The sequence below is a fragment of the Cavia porcellus genome, unplaced genomic scaffold (assembly GCF_034190915.1).
Source record: "Cavia porcellus strain 051 isolate PalLab524CR breed Dunkin Hartley unplaced genomic scaffold, mCavPor4.1 scaffold_7, whole genome shotgun sequence".
In the NCBI taxonomy this organism is placed as follows: domain Eukaryota; kingdom Metazoa; phylum Chordata; class Mammalia; order Rodentia; family Caviidae; genus Cavia; species Cavia porcellus.
Genome location: NW_026947490.1, coordinates 43,933,453 through 43,956,285, shown reverse-complemented (window position 1 = coordinate 43,956,285; position 22,833 = coordinate 43,933,453). Strand labels below are relative to the sequence as shown.

At 39.1% G+C, this 22,833-nt stretch overlaps 1 protein-coding gene across 6 annotated transcripts; it reads left to right on the top strand.

Moving 5' to 3' along the window:
- Positions 1-6,280: 6,280 nt before the first annotated feature.
- On the top strand, positions 6,281-21,428 carry Fcrl1 (Fc receptor like 1). Of its 6 annotated transcripts, XM_063253454.1 has the most exons (12): positions 6,281-6,431; positions 10,686-10,706; positions 12,606-12,890; positions 13,262-13,307; positions 13,389-13,549; positions 15,008-15,286; positions 16,016-16,135; positions 17,161-17,188; positions 18,188-18,270; positions 18,470-18,541; positions 19,509-19,540; positions 20,396-21,428. In XM_063253454.1, the coding sequence occupies exons 1-12, from the start codon at positions 6,362-6,364 to the stop codon at positions 20,465-20,467; spliced, it is 1,269 nt and encodes a 422-aa protein (XP_063109524.1). In that variant the 5' UTR covers positions 6,281-6,361; the 3' UTR covers positions 20,468-21,428. The 6 variants fall into 6 exon arrangements, with proteins under 6 accessions (XP_063109524.1, XP_063109529.1, XP_063109528.1 ...); XM_063253459.1 differs by lacking the exon at positions 12,606-12,890 and having other exon boundaries at positions 6,282-6,431; XM_023563738.2 differs by having other exon boundaries at positions 6,283-6,431; positions 13,262-13,549.
- The last annotated feature ends 1,405 nt before the right edge of the window (positions 21,429-22,833 follow it).

The window sequence follows — 22,833 nt, the reverse complement described above, 5'->3', positions numbered from 1 at the left end:
GGATCACTCAGAGGCTAGAACCTTTAAGAATGAAAGTTTGAGTTATCCTACCAGATAAAAAAACACAACTAACTGAAAAGCTTGCTAAAACAAAGAGAATACAAGATGGATAATAAAAGAAAGTAGTTATGAATATCAGCTATGACCATGTAACCAGATATCAAAACATTGACCAAGTGCTATGAGCATTCTTCCTTATTTTGCCATGGATATATTTATATATTGTCACGGAGAGGTGATCAATAAAGAAAGATGTTTTATTCTCATACACACATATATATATATATAATATACATATTTTCATTCAAATATACATATACCTCTATCATATGTATATGAAATGAAAATATTTGACATATATACAGTTTTCCTCCCTGTCTTATTTCTTTATCCTGTAACATAAACTATATTCACTGAAGTCAATATTTAAGTATTGTTAATTTTATACTCTAATATTTAAGTTAATGAGATATAAAAGAGAAAATATCAGTCAGTAGCTTTTCATGCACTTCTGGATTACCAGAAAAAGTTTCCAGTTATTTGTAGGGTAGTTTTTATCATGTTAGTAGAATAAGGACCTTGTTATTGTCTTCAAATGGAAATTAAGTATGGCTTAAGAAGATGGGTTGCCAGGTTGATGAAAGACTTATGCTTAATTTTATGTGACAACTTGATGGATTAAGTATTATTTCTTGATGTCTCTGTAACTCTCTGGATGAGGTCAGCGTTTCAGTTTGGTTGGTTGGGTAAAGAAAACAGGGATCAAATCTCTTAAAAATTCACTGACTCATAAATTTTTAAATATTTCTCGAAAGAGGCTTTCCACCTCACTCATCAGATAATCAGGGATTATCTCTGATATTTTCCTTTCAGTTATTCTGACCTTGCTAGTGTTTGTCTTCTGTGTCTCACCAAGGAGTGGTGAGGACTATTCTCTATGTGAATAGAGAATGGACATAGCAGAGATCCAAAAATAAATGGACAAAACTATTTTGAAAATGAAATCAAAGCAATAATACATGTTAATGCCCAGCTGTGAATCCACTGTGTGATTGTTGTAGTTTTTGTGAGGAAAGAAACCAGGCCAAGGGCTCATGATTTACAATGTACTTTTTACCTCTCTCCTGGTTCCTTGAAGGTCACAGCTAAAGTTTTCCTGGGCTCATCTAGCCTAAACTGAGCTTGGGTCTAGGCTGTGGGTTCAATTCAAATTTCTCCCAACTATTTACTGATTCTGGGATCCTGATTGAAGGCAGCAGCCAAGCTAACTGATGCAACTGCAATTAAGTGTCCAGTTGGATGTGTCAAATCCCTTGGACATTTATATCTGTTTGGCCAGGATATAACACAGAGCCAATTGGAAAGCCAGTGAGTCAGGGACACACATTCCTGCCAAAGGATACTTGAGAGAGCTGTCTGACAATGAGAAAATACGTATAAATTTCTTGTAGGAGGAGGACCTAATGGCCAAAAGCAGTCATCCAATCTTTTACAACATCATAAACATTTTTTTTTCTCCATGGGCCACATTTTTTTCTTCTATGAAATATGAGAACAAAGATTTCTCCCTCAAGTATTCATTAACTTCTACATTAGGGGTTAGGAAAACTAGAACCAATAGAACGAATATGTAGAGTACACCCTGGATTCTGTATCCACGTATTAAAACAACTTCCAATCTAAAAATGCTCAGAAAAGAGAAAACACAGTTAGAAATTTTTTAAAAATAAAAGCATGGCAAGACTTTTGTGTCTTGCAATGTTCCCTAAACAATACAACTGCTATTTACATAGCATTGAGCATTAAAAGTAATCTAATGATAATTTAAAGTATAAGGGACGATACACAAAGGCTTTATGCAAATACTATGCTGTATATTATATAAGGGGTTTGAGCACCTGTGGATTTTGGTTTCCACAGGACCCTGAAACCATTCTTCCATAGATACTGAAGAACAGCTGTTCCTTTTTTATAAAGAGGTTTATTTCAAGGAATTGGCTTTTGATTATGGAAGCTATATAAAAAATCTGCATGATGGATTGGGAGCTGGAAATTATGGATGAGCTGATAGTGCAGTTCAAGTCCAAAGGAAGTCCGAAGCAGAATTCACTGTCACTTGAGAGACATCAATCTCTTATTGTAGTCAGCCTTTCAACTAATTGGATAAAGCCTATCCACATCATGGAGGTCAATCTACTTTATTTATCAGCCACCAACTACATGTTAATATGGTCTAAGACCCCCCACTCACAGAAATAACCAGGATAATGTTTCCTCACATATTTGGACACCATGGCTCAGCCAGGTTGGCAGAGAAATTCTCCATCATAGCTTTCGCTACAGCAGCCTCAGCTTGTTGGATAAGAGCCAGAGGTACTCTATTCTCTTGCTTCCCGCACCTGAGCCCTGATCTCTTCTGTGTTTTTATCACTGCATCATGGAGCACAGGCTATTGCTTGCCCCAAAAGGTTCCAACTGCATCATCTGGTGAGTCTGGTGAGAATCCTTGTCCTGACTGGAATGCTCAAGTTACAAACTCCTCTCACATTGCTGTGCTCCTCTGTGGAGCACTCTAATACTCACCTCTAGAATCAGAGTTTACAAAAATTTTGAACATTATGGTTTCTTCTTTATAATTTATTTCATTTTTGATAGAAACTTCAGGAGGAGCATGCATTGTCCACTTCTTTTCTAGTTGGACAGCCCCATTGTAAAGTACCATGCTTGGCTAATGCTTGCCTCTGGAGTATCCCTTACCACTTTAGTGGTTCTCTATCTTTTCATTAAGTTGAGTTATTTGGGGACATTGAGTTATTAGTGTTGTTTTGACACATTCCTGTTTAACTGCCTATTTTCTTGACATGGTCCACTCTTACTATAACAAATACTAGCTGTCGAAGGTATTTTTTAAGTCTTATATAAATGCCAAAGCCAGACAAGATACTATAAGAAATACAGAAAAATATTTTCTATAAAGAAATATTTTGATATTCTTATAATTATACTATGGTTTGGATATGGTTTCTTCTCTTCAAAACTAATGTTGAATTTGATCACCCTGTGTGAGGTATTAAACTGCAGGAAATTTGACTGTAGAGGCCCTTAGAAAGTGACCGAGATTAGATAAAATCATTGTAGCAGAATCCTTCTGATTGACTACTGGTGACTTTGTAAGGGGGGAGAGAGACCAATACATACACACACACTCTCCCTGTTTCTTGCCATGTGATCCCTTGTGTAGTGCCTTGGGAGTCCACCAACAAGCAAGTTATCCCCAGGTGCACTTCCTTGACCTTAGACTTTCAGGAATGTGGGTCAAAATTTTGCACAGTCTGTGGTACTGTGTTAATAGTAACAGAAAATAAACAAATCTAGAATATATAGATAACATAATGCATCATGTTCTAATTACAGAATGCAAGGTTTGGGTGATATTCAAATATCAATATAATTCACTCAATTATAATGGGCCTAGTGATGTATCTCAGAGGAATTATTACCTTGAATATACCACAGAACCGGGGTTTGAACTACACCACTGAAATGAATCAATCAACCAAAAATCAAATTCACACTACTACCAAAATAAAATAGGTGATCAATGTGATCTTCTCAACAGATGCTTCAAAAATATTTGACAAAATTTAAAATTCATTCATGATAAGTGAACTTTCTTAATTTGCTATTTGATGTATTTAAGCAGTTTAGAGCAAATGTCATACTTAGTGGTGAAAGATGAATTAATTCTGGCTATGACTGGCACAAGACAAAGATTTTTATTCTTATCTCTTCAGTTCAACATTGTACAGAAAGAAGTCTTAGCTAGTGCAGCAAGATTAAAAAAAATAAAAACAAACAAATAGAAAAGAACAATTAAAATCTGTCTTTATTAACAGATAACACATCCATTTATAACAATCTTAATGGAATTTCCCAAGAAGCAAGAGAGCCAGATTGCAGGATTAAAAAAAATCAATATAAAATATAAATTATTTATATATCAGCAACGATTAGACACTGAAATTCACAAAGTATTATCATTTAGAATTAAATTTGAAAGACCTAGTGATACAGTTAACAAAAGATGTAAAGCATCTGTATACTGAAAACTGCAAAATATTGCTGAGAGATCTTAAAGAACATGAAATATTTTATATGTGGATCCAAAACTGCATGAAAATATTCAGCTTCATTAAACTCATGACATCTCTACCCATGTTTCAGAATGGCTCAGCCTAAGTTGAAGTGGACTGGAATTCAGTCTGCTGGTGAGAATATAAAGTAGCAAAAACTCTTGTGGAAACAATTTGGCAGTTTCTTAAAAAGTTAAATATACCCTCACTAAAAATTCCACTCAGATATTTACCCCAAAACTGTATGTGAGTGTTTCCTCATTATTTATGTGAATGAGTCTCAAAAATATTATGCTGAGGAAAATACCTTAGAGACAAAAGAGTAAGTACTGTGTAATTCCATTTATAGGAAACCCTGGAAAAGACAGATCTAATCCATAGTGATAAAGCAGACCAGCAGTTACATAGTTCTGGGCGGCTTTGAATGACTGGGAAGAGGTACCAAAACACCACACTGAGATCACAGAAATGCTCTAGATTGTGATCATGTTTCTATTTACATGAAAGTATGCTTATAATGGATTCACTTTAATGTATGTTAATTATACATCAATAAGCTGAGTTTCAAAAAATAAGCTGAGTTTTTAAAGAGACTTTCAACACACGAAGAAAGAGGAATGGCATATTTTTATCTGAAGAAATCATGAAGGCACTGGAGCAGGACACACACAAGCACAGGAAAAGGATGTGAAACAGTTCATTTTATGCAAAACCACGGTACAATCTGCCGTAGAGGGTTCCCTGCTCAGAGGGAGAAGAATTTTCTGTGTTGGCCTTGAAATTTTGAACTTTCTATATATATCCCTGATTGGGCTTCCCCAAGCCAATAAGCAAAGATGTGGGCACACTTACCTGATTTTCATCACCTTCCCTGGGTCCGTTATCCTGGCTTCCAACTTGGCTCTTCTCCCTTCTCCCTTATTGCAACCACTAATTCTTCCTCTCTTTTCTAAATCTTCTCTTTGGACTTGCTTCCTGGACTTCAGTGTTATTGTGGGTAGCACCTTTCCATGGCACCTAACAGTGCTTTCTGTGTATTGTCTGGTTTGAAATACTCAAAGATTCAACTATTGTTGAAAATTAAGAGAGCTCATTCTCTTTTAATCCATAATCTGAATTACATACAGGTTTCAGTTGTCAAGAACGGGTGTGCTAACGAAAGCAATAGAACACATCTAAAAACATTAATGATTACAATAAAAATGAATGCAGAAAAACAGTTGTCGAGATAGAGGGAGGGAAATGGGAGAAGGAGATTAAAAAAGAATCAAGGTTTTTTTATATGCTTGTACCTTTTCTCTAAAATGATTCTTTATTTTTTTTTTTTAGTCAGAACCGGGGATTGAACTCATGACTGCCTGCTTGCAAGGCAGGTGCATAGGCTGCTGAGCTAAATCCCCAGCTTCCTGCTCTCTAAAATGAATGTAAACTCATGTACTGCAAACACGTATAGTACTAATAAATAAGATTTAAAAAATAAAGCAATAGGAGAGACTATCAATATCTTGATTTTGAGGGAGGGCACAGTATCATGAATGCCAGAGTTAATGCTAATGGCAAACTCTTCCTAAATGTCCAGAGATTAATTGTATATGTTTATTGCCTGTATTTCATTTTTGAACATCCTCCAGATTGCACTTTCCTGTGATTTTATTTTTCAAGACCATTTACTAATGCACTGAAAGTTAAAATATGGAAGATTTTGTCTGTCTGAACATCTTATTCCTGCACAAATCATCATATTCAACAACTGTTAGACCCTACACATAACCTGAGCGACCATCTCATCAATTCCTGCATCACAAGTCTGGATAGTGTGGCTACAGCAGACCCTGCATAGAAAGAAGGATGTGTTCATTAGACTTTCGAGGAGACAACCTCATCAGAGATGAAATAAACATTCAATTTTCAGCAGGACAATAGCCTGATTAGTCTCATCAAAGTCAGAAAATATCTTTGGAAACTCTCATCTTACATATCTGAACTCTTGAAGAGGGTCCTCATATTTGGGTATGTTCATATCTAAATTGTAAAATTGAATCACATTAAGAAAAGGGAGACCTTTAATTTTCTCATCCTCCACTGGAGAGAAAATAGAGGCTGACTTTTGTGAGGGTTCTTCTTGCTTCTATGTCTGTCAACATGTGCAGAAGGGAACTTCCGATCCTGACTTCCTCAAACCTCTTACGACCTGCTCCCGCTTGAGTCTGCGGTGAATTACATTGTTGATGAGAAGCGGCTTTCTTCACCATCCTCACCTCTCCCTCATGCTGCTGTGGTTCTTGCTGCTCATCTGTGGTGAGTTGGGCAACTGTGAGTGGGCAGTGGGTTGGCATCACCCTGGGCCCACTTCCTGAAGAGCTGGGAGGCACTTCTGGGACTGAGTTTCAGGCTGCCAGTCTCAGGGATGCTCAGACCTCTACTTCTAGTGAATCGGACAGAAGAAAGTGGTAGATACACTAACAGAAAGCCAGATTTTTAAAGAAAATGATCACTTCAACTTTTATCTCCTGGGAACTGCTCACCGACTCTTCCTTTCACCATAAATTCTGTATTTGATCTGTTTTGATTTCTTTTGTCTGTATTTGATTTGTTTTGGTGTTGTTAACAGCCCCTCCCCCCACATAACAAATTGATCTCCCATTTCCTTGTTCTTTTTTTTATTTTAAAGAGAAAAAAAGAATTTCAATGCAAGATAATAGAGCAACAATCACAAACACGTTGAATATGGTTATCTTCAAAGCAGTACTCAGAGTGCAAGATATAGGCAGACAATACTATCCAAACAATATTAGAACAAACCTTTCTTTTCAATGAACTAAGAGAAACAAGCAGTATATCTTAACTATCTTATATATAAATATATATTTCTTTTTCATTTCCTTCCTTGCTCTTTTCTCTCATCACAGTTTTTCTTTCCTTTTGAAGTTTCTTCCCAATTCACCATATCTGTTGTACATTTTGGATCTTATTACTCTTTCATCTTCTCACACTAGTGAGACAATATGATGTTTGCACACGTGGGTCTGATTTATTTCACTTGTCAGCGTGGTCTCCAGTTGTAAAAATTTACCTTACTGTCCAATATTATGTCCTTTTATCTTCCAGAGTTCTTACTCCTACTGTCACATCTTAGAGTTTATCACTTTTTTTTCAGCAACTGACTCCACTTCATTGTATCTGTAGTTCTCTTTCTGTAGCACTCCGTCTCTAACATGTCTTCAGCTCCCCAGTATTATCGTTCTGTGATCAAAATGTTATACTTCATGTACTTACTGCTTACAGTACTCAGCTTAGATTCTATAAATCATCGCAACCTCCTTTTTTTCCTCTTCCCCACTGCACTGTCCTGATCAACACATTTTTCTACACGTCTTCACCTGTGCTTGAGCTGCAGGATGAGATTTTAAACAAAAGGTACGTTCTTGTTGATCTGTCTCTGTTTAACAAGAGGTCCCAAATTTCAAGTGACCTTCAGCACTGCTGGGTGCTGCTTCCTATGCTTTTAAAGTCCTGCTTTCCCACTCATGGCGATTACTATTTCACATCTTTTCCTTTTTCTTCAAGCCTATCCCTGTTTACTCTCAATTTGTCGTGCTGCCTCATATTTTATTGAAATATAAAAGCAACTAGAAGAAAATACCTTCGTATTTCTCCTGCCATATCTACCAACTCACCTACCTCTGAATTCATCCTCTGTCTTTTCTCCCAGTGCCAGTCCTGTCTGTAGAAGACAGGACTCTCTATTTGTGAATTGCATCCAAGACACTCTTTTCTCAAAAATCTTCCACCATTAAAATGTTTTTCCATTCTAGATTATTCCTATAAAATACAAATATGTGTGTATTTTTTTTTTTTTATAGTACTGGGAATTGAACCCAGGGCCTTCACATTGGGCTAAAACCCCAGCCCTTCTTTAATTTTGAGACATGGGACTTGCTAGGCACTCAGGGTCCCTGTCTGGCTCAGACTTTTGACCCTCTTTCTGCCTCAGCCTCCTGTGGTATCTTCATCTTAAAATAACAGAACACGTCCTGATGGTCTCTCAGTTCACTGCACCATTGCTCTGTCTCCCTCTACCAAGTTTTCAGTGACTTACTGCCCTTGTTTCACTTCCTTCCATCCTTTGTTTTTGAAAACTTCATCTTAAATTACATTACAGTTCATTGTTTTGAAACACTGTTATTTTTGACAGAGCTTTCCAGTCATGTGACCATCAGCACAATCAAAACACAGAACATTTCCATCACTTCAAATATCCCCTCACATTCTCCATGTTTATGGACAACTCTTCTCCCATTCCTAACCCCTGGCAGCTACTAAATTATTCTGGGTCCCTGTCCTTCTTTATTCTTTCTCAAACTCACTTCAATCCATTTTTGTCTCTCCACTGTGGTAAATCTGCTTTTTGGATGTCAGTCATCACTACCATGTGGTGTCATTCAGAGATCGCTTTCTGTTTCATATTTATTTAACCTTGTCGGGGCACACAATGCAATTGGCCACTCCTGGAACCAAGATTTCCCATGGCTCCCAGCATACCAGGTCCTGCTAGTTTTCTTTCTAATTTAGTACTGTATCTGCTGTACTTTAGCATCTTTGCTAGAACCTTTACTGACTGTAGAATGTTGGCATTTCCCAAGGTTGACCCTTACACTGCTCTTCTTCCTCTGTACTCCCTTTCCCAAGTCACGTCATTTTGTCATCTGATGCGTGACTTTAAACCTAAACTCAAGCTTATTTCTCCAGCTTTGATCCCTTCTTAAAACATGTTTCATATATTCAGTGGTCATTTAGGTGTCTAACACATGTCTTAAACCCAGAGTTCTTGATCTTTCACCTCCAATCCTAATACCACAAAATTTAACCGACTTTTCCCAACAACTTCTAAATTTCACTGGACATCGGTAATATTTTTTTCTGGTTGCTGTGGTCAAAACATACGGATAATTCTCTGTCTTTTTGTCTCTGTCTCTTTCTCTGTCTCTCTTCTCTGCTCCTTCTCTCTTTTTCTTCTTTTTTACTTTCTGCCTAACCCATAAGCAATTTCCATCAATTCTGCTTTAAAAACTTATGGTAAAATCTGATCACTTCCCATCACCAGCATAGTTTAACCTGAACCATTCTTTCTACTCTCCTAAATTCCCACAAGTATTAACCCTGCTTCTTTTGCACTTCTATAGCTTGTTTTCTTCAGTGAAAGAGGGAACTTATAAATGTAAATGAAATCAGAACTGTCGGTGTCATCTTGACATCTACAATGGAACCCCCACATTGTTATCAAGTTCACAAAGATGCCCATGCCTGGCTCCTGTCTCCCTCTGCACACCAGTGTCTACCTCTCCCCCAACTTGCTAGCAGAAAGCTCATTCTCTTGAGATGAGCTCATTCCCTTTAGGCTCTTTGCACTTGCTGCTGTCTCTACCAGAGATGCTCTTTCTCAAGTATTCAAAAAACTTTCTATCTGATTTAATTCAAGTATAATTCCAAGTTTTGCTAAATTGAATTTATCTAAGTAGTCAAAGCTATTTAAACCCTACAACTTAATTTTCAATTTTAGCTAGACTCAATGGCACATACCTGTAATTCCAGCACTGAGGGAGGCTGAGGAAGGAGGATTACAAGTTTAAGTCTCTCCAGGACAATTTTGTAGGGTCCTGTCTCAGAATAAAAAAATAAATGTTTTTTTTTGGATGCTAAGTTATATTGGACATGATTCTCAGCACTTTATGGATATCAACCAATTTAATTCTCACAAAAGCTATGTAAGTAGGCACTCCATTTTACAGAAAAGGAAATTAAAACAAAATGGAAGAGTATTTTTTTCAGGTTCACACAGCTTGCAAATGGTAGAGCAAAGATCCAACTCTGCCACTCTGTTTTGAAGAGTGTACATTTTCTCCAGAATTTTCCCTTCTTGATCATTATGCTGTAATATGGTCAAGTCCTTGAGCTAGGAGAGAATTCCTTGGAGAAATGTGCATTCCTTCTCCAGACCTAAACCTCCTGTGACCTAACACTGGTAAACCACGGACCTCATGCCTTAAACATGAGACTGACTCTTTCCCACTTTTTGCCTGACTCTGTTACCATGAATGAGGCTAAAATTTAGAGCTGGATCATCAAAAATTTTGAGAAGAGCAAGTGGGAATGGAAATAAGGGTCTTGATGACAGAGATGCTGGGTTGGTAAGGACAAAATCACTGTCTCCTTGTCACAGATGAACAAAGTTATTGGAAGTTACTTTATGATCACGAAAATAACTGCTGTTTTTTTGCAGGGGAGTGGATGTTCTGTGGATGTTCTGAAATGTGAGAAAAGGAGTAGAGAAAGAAGGGAGGAAGGAAGGAAGAAAGAGGAATAAGATAACAAGGGAAGAAAGAAAGAGAAAGGAAGAAAGGAGAGGGGAAGCAAAGAAAGAAAGAAGCCGGAGGCACGGGGGCGGCATGGAGGAGAGACAGCATCTTTCTGGGAAAGGCTTCTGGGGATGAGTTACACTGTGTGACGGTGGGACCCCTGCCCTGCTCTGACCTCTGTTGATCTCTCTTCCAGCTCTTCCCTGTGAACCTGCCGGTGAGTTGCACTGTCCTTTCTTCCTGAGTCTGTGAGTATCTGTCACTCAGCTTGGCACAGGAAGCCTATGCCCGACTGGGACCCATCCAGGGACTATAGCTAAGGTGTACAGACATCAGTGGATCCCCTGGGCCCTGGCTGCTTTAGCTTATGTCTGCTTACTGCATCTTAATGTCCTTTTCTCCAGTAGTCTTATTTCTAGATTCAGTATATATAGAGAAATGCCATTTGCACAAGGAAGGCCAAGGATGCTGAAGAACCATGTTAGGAGAGCCTCTGTTTTTCCTCCCCTAAAGGCCACAAGTCCCTGAGCCTCCTGCCTGTTTTCACTCCATTCTGTTACCTCATCCTGTTTTCTTTTTCATGCTCTGATATTTATAAACTTACTTCACTATTCTGATTTTGATTCAAAATCTCACCTTTCCCAGAGGAGGAAATTAGGAAATTTTCTTACCACAAGGAATTTTCCCCAAAGCATGCTCAAATCTAATACATGTGACAGTTGGTTAAAAGGGACTCCGTTGCTTACCCAAGAGCCCAGATCAGGAATTGTTACAGCCTTAATGGTCGGAAATAGCCTACTGGATTCTTCGGCTGATGTTAGTCTAACTCAGTCTCTATTTATGTCGTGCCCGGCCCGTGCTTGTCTCGTTTACCAAGCCCACATGCCCAATCGTAGCCTAAGTAAAAACCAAAAGTCACATAAAGGAAACAAAATTTTCAAGTATTTTTCTTAAGGTTATCTCTGTTGCCTGAGAATTATCTGAAACAAACTCTGAACTGTAGGACTGAGCACCAGACTCTTGCAGTTAGCCTGTCTGGCTTCCTACCCCACCGACTCCCCTGCCTGGCCAGATGACTCTGTGCCTGAGTGCATTTTATAAAACCTATCTTTGTTCAGCTTCAAAGTTGTGCTGCCTATCAGTCTTTTAGGAACTGCAGTTTTCTAAAGACAGAAGTATGTAATATTTTATGCCCTGGGGACAAAGATAACAACTTAGTGACCATGGATAGAAGCTGTCCAACAGTAAGACTTGGAGATTTCAGATACTGCTCTGGACTTGCCCCTCAGTGATCTAGGGCACTTGGTACTTTATCTGATGAATGAAAGAAAGATTACTTTTAGGGAAAGTGTTAAAATTTCCCAATGCCAAAGGATCTAAGGTTTGGATAAACAAATGCCCACAGAGCCAGTGCTATCAGGGTTTGTAACATTTCACAGGCTTCTGCAACTATAAGAAGAGACCTAGGCCTCCAGGGTTACATACCTAAGGCTTAAGATGTGAACTAATTTTGCTTCTCACATAATGGCTCCCACAGATGTTTCACATCAAGACCCAGGCTCTGCAGGTGGTAGGTTCAGAGCATTTCCAGGCAAGCACATTCCGTTTCTTCCAATATAAACAGCAATAGAAGAGACAAGACAGTCAGCAGAAAAAGGGTCAAGTCCCTCTGTGTTATTCTCACACTGACTGACCGTCCAGGTCCCTGTTTTGTCTTCAACAGATAGAATGGGTCTGAGGAATCAGGGGAAAAAGCAACAGAAGCAAATAACCAATATGGTTTACAACAAGATTACAAGAAAAGCATTGATTTTTACCAAGTTTCAAGTTTCATCGTCTCTAATACAACTCTAGTGACCTCCTTTGATATCCTCGTGCTGCTTTTGAGAAAGGAGTTTTTAGCTCAGGGACAGAAAAGTCAAACTATTTAATAAGAGCAAGTCCCTGCTAAAATCAATGCTGCTGCCCAGAGACAGCAAGTGGCCAGATGAGCAGGCTCAGAGCAAAGGGAGGCCCATGAGCCACTTGTCAGGAGGGGATGGGTAGTCAGTGTATCTAGATGCCAGTAAACAAAATGCTTATTCATGAACCGGACTTTGTGTTCAATGTTCTCTAGCGCCACTTCCACGTCCTGTACTGAAAGCCAGCCCTTCCCAGCCCTTAGAGGGGAACCCGATGATCCTGACCTGTGTGATGCAGCTCCCTCCACAGAAACCAGATGTCCAGAACCAATTCTGCTTCTTCAGAGATAACCAGATGCTGGGGTTGGACTGCAGGACCTCCCCAGAGCTCCAGATCCCAGTTGTGTGGAGCAAAGATTCGGGGTCCTACTGGTGCCAGGCAAAGATAATGACCCCCAGCATCACAAAAACCAGCCTGAGGTTTCAGATACATGTGCAGAGTGAGTGTTGAAGGTGGTGCTTTTTCAGAGTTGGAGCTGGGGAGAGGAGAGTACAACATGACATCTGCTGACCATCTTCGATGATGGAAATAGTGATGGGGTTCCAGATTTAAGTTCAGCACTGCAGGAAAGGCTTTGGGAGTCATGAGAATGAGAGTTATGTTGTTTTAGGGAGGAATCATGCCGTATTCTCATGCTTCTGTGGTGGTGTTCCTGTTATTGATCCAACCAAACCTGATTCCAACTGAGCAGAACCTTACCCTCAACTTAAATTATATAAATCAACGACTTCCACTTTCAGGACATCGTGCTTAGTCCTTGTCCCTGAAAATCTCTCTTCTCTAAGATACCTCACATTTATATTCCTTCAGGTATCCCTGTCTCTGATGTGAGCTTGGAGACCCAGCCCCCAGGAAGGTGGGTGATGGAGGGAGAAAAGCTGGTCCTAATCTGTTCGGTTGCTAATGGCACTGGAGACATCACCTTCTTCTGGTACAGAGGTGCTCTAGGTTTAAACCTGGGAACAAAGACCCAGCGTTCACTGAGAGCAGAATTTGAGATCCCTTCAGTGCGGCAGACGGATGCTGAACAGTACTACTGTGTGGCGGACAATGGCCATGGCCCCAACCTCAGTGGGTTGATAAACATCACTGTCAAAAGTAAGTTCCAAAATCCTATAATACTTACATTGTCTTACTATGACTGATCTTAACTGAATCTGAAACGTAAGACTATGGGTTGGCCATGGCTGATTTTATTTGAAATTGGTATGCTTGTCAGTATCAACCCTAAAAGTAGAGGCAACTACTCTGAGGATGACAAGTTGTAAAGAATATCCATACTGGTATTAATTAGTAACAGCTTCCAAACCCTACAATGCTGCCAAAGTTAAGTTTTTATAAAAATAGGTGATACTATATTTAACTATAATAAGCCAGTGTGGTGGTCAAATCTATTGAAAATAACAAGAGGAAACATAGTAACTATGGAAGATCATCTGTATTGTGGTCTTAAATGTTTTATCCATTGCATGTTTTTCTAGGAAATTGTTATGTTGTCTTGCTATGACTTGGTATTCCCTATAACACAGAGAGGATAGATATATATGTAGAAATTCACACATGGGTTCTTTTTTTTCTTTTTAATTATTTGTGGGAACAGATTATATAATGTAAGATGTAATGAACAGATACTCTGAGGAAGAGACACTAAGAAACCCGAGGCTAATTTAGTAGCATTATGATAGAAATTCTAGCAATACTAATGTTTGCTGATTAGAATGACATTGGACTGGTTTCTTGAGTTCAATTTCAGCATATGTAGAGATGGGGACAGCTATCACAAAGAGTAAGAGAGGTGAGTTGGTAGTTACTATTGTCTTCCCTAATTTGGTACTTGAGGACCTAAAAAGTCTTCAATGATTTGATTAGTTCTATAATATACACTAAGTATATAAGGTGGATGAAGATGGAGACAACTATTTGTAAAAAACTAGAGACAGTTAGATAGACAATCAAGATCTCCAGTGGGCTTCCTATGAAATCTGTATTTCTTTAAATTGTTTTTTTAACTGCTATGTTCTGTTTTGATATGTTTAATCTTACCCTCTTTGAGAAGTAAAACAAATGTGTAGGACTGATAACCATGTTACTGAGCTCTTGTTCGATCATAGAGCAGAAGGGTTTGTAGTGTCACTTTATGAATGTCATTCTAAATGCTTTAATTCCATAACATGAACAGCTACTTCTAAGATGACAATGTGTAACTTATCAACCAGCAATTTCTTACCGTTTGTTTTTCTGTAAGTTTGTATCATTTCTACCCTTTTTTAAAATCTCCATGTATTAAAAAAAAAAAAAAAAAAAAAAAAAAGCAAGTTCCAGGGCTGGGGACCTAGCTCACTGGCAAAGTGCCTGCCTGGCAAGTGTGAGGCCATGAGTTCAGTTCCCAGTACCTCCCCTCCCCAACAAAAAAGGGTTCCTCCACCCACAGAATGGGCAGCCCATCTCATACTGTGAACTGGAGGAAGTTTAGTCTGACTGAGTCTCAGGAAGGAAGGGACTGTGGGGTTACTGCACCCTCAGAGACTCCTTTCTGATTGCTCACTGTTTTCCCAGGTCCAGTGTCCCACCCTGTCCTTACTCTTAGGGCCCCCAGGGCCCACACTATGGTTGGGGACACAGTGGAGCTTCACTGTGAGGCCCTGAGAGGCTCTGCCCCCATCCTGTACCAGCTTTATCATGAGGATGTCATCTTGAGGAACAGCTCAGCCCCCTCTGGAAGAGGAGTGTCTTTCAACCTCAACCTGACTACAGAACATTCTGGAAACTACTTCTGTGAGGCAGACAATGGCCTGGGGGCCCAACGCAGTAAGGCTGTAGCACTCAATGTCACAGGTATAGCTCAAGATGTGGGGCTGTCTTGGTCTCTTCCAGCTTCTTGCAAGAGGCTCTCTGACATAACAGTGTACTTGGTGGGGTGCTGCCAAAGATGGGCTTCTACACTTGGTGCTCTCATGGCAATGCACCTGAGAGGCGTGGAGGATTGGGGGGTTCAGTGCCTTGCTGAACCCCCCAATGTGATGAAGTTGCAGGTCCCTAACTATACAAGTAAATTCCTACATTAGAGTAAGTGTTCTGAGCTAAATGGAAAATTGCCTCCCCTCTTCCATTACTTTTTTTATGAGTCAAACTATGTTTCTAAATTCTCATTATGCATAATTTCAAATACAAGACATAGTGCTTGTTAGATTCCAAGTAGCATGAATTCAGAGTATAGCAAGATTTGTTATCAAGGTCTTCACCCAGCTATAATTTTCTCATTTTTGTATTATAAAATAGTTCTAGGATTAGAAGCGACTTTTCTGGCATTTTGTTAGGTTTGGTAGTGGGTAGTCCTGATGCTATTTTTGCTTGTCTTATTTTGGCACTTTGTATGGTTATTGAGTGTGAATCCACAAAAAGTGTTCTTGGCAAATAATTTTTTACCAGGTAAAAGCAAAAAAGCAAAAAGGTATTATAAATCCCTCCCAGAAAGAGTACACACTGGACACAGCCCAGCCCCAAACTGTCTGCTCTCTGGACCCCAATATCTTCCTCATAACTCGCACAAGTCTCTCCCCTCAGTGCCTGACTGGAACGGAAGTGATCATCTCACTTCAGGTGTCATGGAAGGGCTGTTTGCCAGCTTTGGTGCCATCATTTTTCTGGCCCTGCTGTTTGGCTACTGGCTCAAGAGAAGAACAGGTCAGTGTTTACAGAGATTGCTGTTTTGTTACTGTGACCTTTGATTTCACTGAAATAGACTGGCTTTGTGGTGTGCATACTACAAAGGATAAATACATGCTTTTCTCCACCTTATCTGTGGGTCTACTCTCTACTCCTTCCCCTAGTTTTTTACTATAGTGATGAAACGTTTTAGTAAAATTCTTTGTCTTTCATATGTCATCAGTTCAGGTTCAGCTGTCAGCTTGTTCTTCTGTGATTTTATTTTGGTGTAAAAATGTAACTGTTTAAAACAATCAGTCTCTAGAAAAGTGTTTAGGGGCTCCACCTTTTTCCTGGTTCTGCAGTCAGTCCATCAAGTCTTACTCACCTTGGGGCAGTGGCGGCTTTGCACTGGACTGTTTTGATCAGTGACAGCTCTAAAAGGTTCACCATCACTGCCTTAGGGTATTGTCATGTGCCTTTTCAGATTTTAATCACTGCTTTTCATTTTTCAGTGGAAATGTCATTTTCTTTAGAAGGTTTCACCTGATCACACAGCCTGCAGTTATTCTCTTATTAAATGATTCCAATTCCTGCTTTATCACAACTGATACTTCCATATTGATATGTGTATTTAATCTTGGTCTTCTGATCTCCACTGAACAAGTTGGAGATGGGGCAAGAAAGGACAACATGAGATTCTTATTTAAATTCCAAGACTTACCAGCACCTAAGGGTATTTCTCCCACGTATAACATGTCTATGGTATTACCTGCTCTGCAGAACTTTAGGCAAGTGTGGTTGCAAAACCCAAAAAAGTATTCAGTGACCTGGCTCAAGTCCTAGCCTTGTACTTACTGTATGTGGGGAGGTCTCTTTAACTGTGCAGGCCCCTCCTCATGGGTGAAATGGAGACTGTGTCACTTAGCTGGGATCTCCTCTGGGCCATGTTGATATCTACAATGGGCATCCTGGGGTGGGCGGCATCCCTGGGCAAGGGCAATATGGAAGTACTGAGAAGCACAGCTTCCTCACTAAAATGCACTCATGTGTTTGCCTTATAGGAAGACGCTCAGCTGAGGATCCACTCAGGTGAGGTTTCTGCTTCCTTCATTTGTGCCCATAAGGCGGAAAAATATATTTTTAAAAATTTGAGTTGGTCTCTGTCACGAACTTTTGTCCTGTTTTACCACACCTAACTTCTGAGTTCTGCCCTGGCAACTTTGAAAGTTTACTTGCTGTTTTTCTTCTGTTAGATTTCACATAATAAGTATTTTACTGTTTTTTCTATTAATTCCTCTTAACACATCTGCAGAATAAGAAAGTTTCCTTGCTTGGAAAGGCCATTCATTCATTCAAGCAGTCAGCCAATATCTGGGAATTTTAAATTGTTTTGTTGACTGCTGAGAGACTTTAATATATGGAAAGACATTGAGAATCTTAAATATATTAGAGAAGGTAAAATACATACCTATTTCTGTAATGCAAGACCGAATAACAAACATGCCAAAGAATTGCTGATGAAATTCTTTAGAAGTTTACAGGAAGAAAATATTTAAAAATATTTTCATCTAGGGATAGCATTGTTTAGTTGATATGTTTTTATTCTGTTATTGTTTATGCCAACAATCAACAGATATTTTTTCCAAGTCACTTTCAGTTATCGCATGCATGGCCTTATTTTCTCCTGTTGCTTCTTTGCACTTGTTCTGGCCAGTCACCTGGCCTTATTTTCTCCTGTTGCTTCTTTGCACTTGTTCTGGCCAGTCACCTGTTTTCCAGATCTTTATTTAGTATTCCCTGAGCCCTTATGATGTCAGTAGCACTATTTTGGGTATGGCCAGAGTTACAGTAAACCAGCTGCAAAGGACTTTGTGTAAGAAATGCTGTATGGTAACTGTGCCATGCACTGTATGGTCCATATAGGGGGTCATGGCTTGTACTATACAGCTGTGCCTCCAGTTCCCATGACTTAATATTCTGCTCAGAACCTCAACAGGGTTCTCTCCACTATTTTGTAATCTCAAATGGTGATTTCTGAGATATCCAGAGGCTACTCCAGATAGATAAGCTCTGTTTCTCTATTTGCAGGAAAAATGCCAGCCCTATAACCCAACAGTCTGACTATCTCAACTCACCTGATTCAATGCAGCTACAACCTTTTTATGAAAATGGTGAGTCTTCCCAACAACCTGGGCCCAAGTTGGTACAGGGAGCTGGCCAACAGGATGGCATCTTTTAGCCAGCCTTGATCCTGCTGTGCCTCAACTTCCTTTGCACTTGAATGACTCATCTGCTTCCACAGTTATGATAAGGATGGAGTAACTAGAATGACAAGACTGTGCCATGATATCTCCTTTTTTTCTCTTGTAGCAAATATTGTAGGTGGGGATAAGGTTTATTCACTGGTGTACCACAACCAGCAGGAGCTAGAACCAGTAATAGGTAAGACATGGAGTAATGTAAATTTGTCTCTAACTTTTGCCTTTCCTGGATACAAGAGTGTAATCTGACCACATCTGCCAGGGGAGAGGGCTGTCTGGGGAGTCAGGTGGGAGAACAAAGGCTGTCCAGGACAAGCCGCAAAAACTAGTAACTCAAGCCCCCAAACATCAAACCCTTAGGTTGCCATGCATACGCAGATCAGTAGGCAACAGGGTTTCATGTGGCATTAAATTGCTAAATGTATAAATAAACACCCCTACAGTGAGAGGGCGGGTCTTTCCTTCCCACCAGGACAGGGGGGGGGCTGACCTCAGCTTTTCTCTCTTTTCCTTATTTTCTCACTCTCGAAGCCCTTTCCTCCCCAAACATCAAGAGCTGCATCGGTCACAGCATGGGAGAATAATCAGTGGCTGTGTATGGCTATCTGACAGTGTTATTCAAAGCAGCTGCTTTTGCTTTTGAAGCTGACTATTTGAATTTCTGCCAGCCCAGAGACTGACTTTTTTGTTTTGGAAGTGCCTCATGGCCTCAAGTACAGCCCAGTGCTTATCCTGGCTTGACCTGTTTTGTGCCCCAGTTCCTAGCACATTCTGCAGATGGTGGCCTCTGCTTATCCTTCTAGAGTAGCTCTACTTACTCCTGTAGCACCCATCACAGATGCCTAGTTGCCCTAGTTGTCACCTTACACATGACAGGCTCAGAAAAGGTGAGATGCAAAAAGGTGCTGTCTATGCTGGGCCTGGAGGGCGCAGAGTGAGAGGAGTGGCTGCTTACGCATCCACCCCAGGCTACCATATTTTCCCCCTGAATATTAAAGATAATCATATTTGTGATAGAAGAGGAACACAGGTTGTAAGCTGGAAATCAATCCATGGGAAATACATGGGAAAGGAAGAAGCTTATATTAACAGGAGTTTAATGAAAGACCCTTGTAACTGGAATCTCACACTTCCTTTTCCCTCCTCAGTTCAACACACGGGGACACACATGGAGAATAAGGTAAGCAGGGCCCCCACTGTTCTTTTCTTCATGCACTCTCTTTGCATCCTCTAAGGAATAGTTCTCTAGCTGCTTAAATTATAGACATGTAGGAAAAGAAAAAATCTCAATGTCCCTTATGTACCAACACAATAGAGGTAAAAATATTTAATCATAGCAATAACAAATAACTGTACAAGGGAATTTGGGAGATTCACATGTACCTTTACATGAGTTGTGGATGCATAGATATTTGTATTTCAGTCCCAGAGCATACTTTGATTAAAAAGTTTGCTTATTTGAAAATCCTTACTACAAAATACCATTGAATCACGTATGTATCACTTAGTATCATAAGGTTAACATAATAATCCACAGCAAACTAAATGTTGAACAAAACTAAGTTAATGATTTATGTTATGTATCAACTTTGAAAAAGTCATGATATTGCTCATAATACAAAAATATATTCTGAAAAACTGCAGGCATTCCAACTCTGTACATGTACACAATGATAGGTGGTTTTCAGTCTTGTGTAGGATTGTAGGGGAACAAGATGTGTCTAGGTAGAACTAAAGACCTGGGAAAATTCCAGTGACTTGCTAAATTTAGTTTATGAATTCTTATCATCCTTAAAAAATGACAGCCCACAAGACTGCCCAACAATCACCTATTAAAATAAGGACAGCCTTATGTCAATTTACAGATATCAGGAGCACTTCAGTGGTCTCCAGTGAGTTGTAGACCCCTGGAAATGTGAGTGGAGAGCCACAGCCCTTTCTAAGAAGCTCTTTCTTGGTGTGACGTGCCATGATGAGATGTCCACAGCTAGTGGGTGTGCTCTCCTAACCTTCTGCCCATTACCTCTGCTTCCAGGTCTTCCCAGACATCTATTCCAGGCTGAGAAAGGCAGATGTCACAGATGTGGACTATGAAGATGCTATGTAAAATTACAGAAGATTCTACATTTTGGAAACCATCCGTGACTTTGAGCCTTAGACTCAACACAATCTTCAGAGATCCTAGGAGTCTGCTTTTCAGTACCTCTCACACAGATGCCTTTTTTTTTTTTTTTTTTTCATGAGATGATGCCTTCATCTTCTGTGAACTGGCACAAAATCCAAAGAGACCACCTTGGAGAATCAACTTAGATCGATTTAGACTAAAGAATGGGAAGGACTTTGCCATCAGAATCTGATTTCTGCTAGTTCTTTTGGGAACAGGTTGAATATATGCACTTACAGTAGGATAAAATAAACTGAAGTCTTGGAGTGGAGGGGCAGTGAAGCTCAGAGTGCACAAACGCAAGAGTATAGTGGTTTTGCAGTGTTACTCTGAAGAGAGACCTATGTGCATCACATGTGGAAGTGTTTGCTGTGCACACAGGACAGAACCCCTGCCCTGTCCCTGCCTGAATCATACTATTTTCCCCTAAGAAATTTGACTTAGTCTATTTTGTATTAAAACACAGTTATAAAGAAGAGTCACGGTGGTTACACTGGTTTAATGCCCAATTTTGTCTGCACAAGACAAACACATCCATATTTATAAAAATTTTTATGAGTTTCACCACATCCTAAATTCTGTATATAGTGTGGCCTCTTGAAGCTTTATGAATATAATAGTTCTTCTTTTTTTCTAGGACTTTTTGAAAATGTGGTAATATGACAAAGTCTGTATTCTAATTTTAAATTGACTACAAGCTCAGTCTTTTTAATTGAAACAATTTAATAATATATGAAGCAAAAAGTTTAAATTTTTCTATAAGCTAAGACAAGTGGTAATCATTGTTGCAACTTAGCATGTCTCACATTGGAAGTTTTGCATTTTGGTACAGTTATACATACATGCAAATACATATGTATTTTAAAACATACTTATTTAATAAAGTAAAATATTTTAAAATCTACATATGTATCTATTATACTATTTTAATAGTTTGCATAATATATTGTATAAATAAACCATAAACTTCATTGTGGCAAATATATATTACATATATAATATAAAATATGAAATCGATGCTTTTAACAGTTTTTAGATATATAGTTCATCGTATTATATTTTAATCTTTTTCACCCCTGATGGACATTAAATTAGTTTTCAGAAAATTTATATTAGAAAGAATATGCTCAAGGAAATGTTTTTGTACAAGCATTTTTAAGCACACTTGCGAGATTATCTGAAGGATACATCTGGAAGTCTAGGATTAATACATTCTAGTTATGCATATTAAAATTCTTGTCAAACCCTCTGAAATTTCTCCTAGCTAAGACTACACTTATCTATTTATCAACAATAAATTAGAGAATTTGCAGAAGAAAGATACAATTTTAAAAAATTATTGATACTGTTTAGCATCTGTCTATAAATTCATTATGGTTGTAATTTTTCTAAAATCTTCTGTGTAGTGTCTGCTAATTTCCTATGTATTTTTTTCTCACATAGCTGTTATAAGAGCTAAATACAGAGGCATAATTTACATACAGTGAAATCCACAGGCTGTATGTGCCCAGTCTGAGACATGTATGCATCTGAGAAGTGGAAACTCCTATCATATGGGATATTTTCATCAGTTCAGAAAGTTCCCCCGTATCACTCCCCAGGGCCTGCCTATCTCAAATTAACTACTGAAAAATATGTCTCATAGCAATTTCTCCATTGTGTATGATGCAAATATTTTCACCTAGTCTTTCACTTCATATTTTGTTGATCATGAATTTTAAAATATGGAGGATTGCCTGGGATATAGCTCAGTGGCACAGAGCCTGCCTGGCATGCACAAAGTCCTGAGTTTGATTCCCAGAACAAAAAAAAAAAAAAAAAAGAAGATTACTTTTCTTGTGTGGTTAAACAAAATTCTTTTCATCTTAACACAGAGTTTCCTTTCATTCTGTTATCTTCTGTGTTGGTTAGTTTTCTCTCATTGCTGAGACAAAATACTTGATACTCAAAATTAAGGAAGGACAGGTTTGTTTAGGGTACAGGTTTTGGAGGTTTCAGTCCATACTCAGGTGGTTCCAAAGCAGTGTGGCATGGCTAAGGGGCAGCTCTTTGTGGCAGCTGCAACTGACAAGAACAAACAAGGTAAAAGTGAAAATATGTTTCCTTTCCTCCCTTATATATTAGGCTGGCTACCTGCCCCTGGGCAGGTGCAGCACTCACACTGCAATCCCAGTGCTAGGCCACGAACCAACCTCAAACACTAGATTCAGCTGCCTCCATGACTACATGAGGCTTTTGGGGGATACCTACACACAAACCATAAAATCTTTTATCAGACTATATTGTCACATAAAAAATAGTCTTATTTT

Coding starts and splice junctions, on each gene's coding strand:
- Fcrl1 (XM_023563738.2), top strand. CDS start 6,362: ATGAGAAGCGGCTTTCTTCACCATCCTCACCTCTCCCTCATGCTGCTG. Junction 10,707..12,605: donor TCTTCCCTGTGAACCTGCCG/GTGAGTTGCACT, acceptor AATGTTCTCTAG/CGCCACTTCCACGTCCTGTA. Junction 15,287..16,015: donor TGTAGCACTCAATGTCACAG/GTATAGCTCAAG, acceptor CTCTCCCCTCAG/TGCCTGACTGGAACGGAAGT.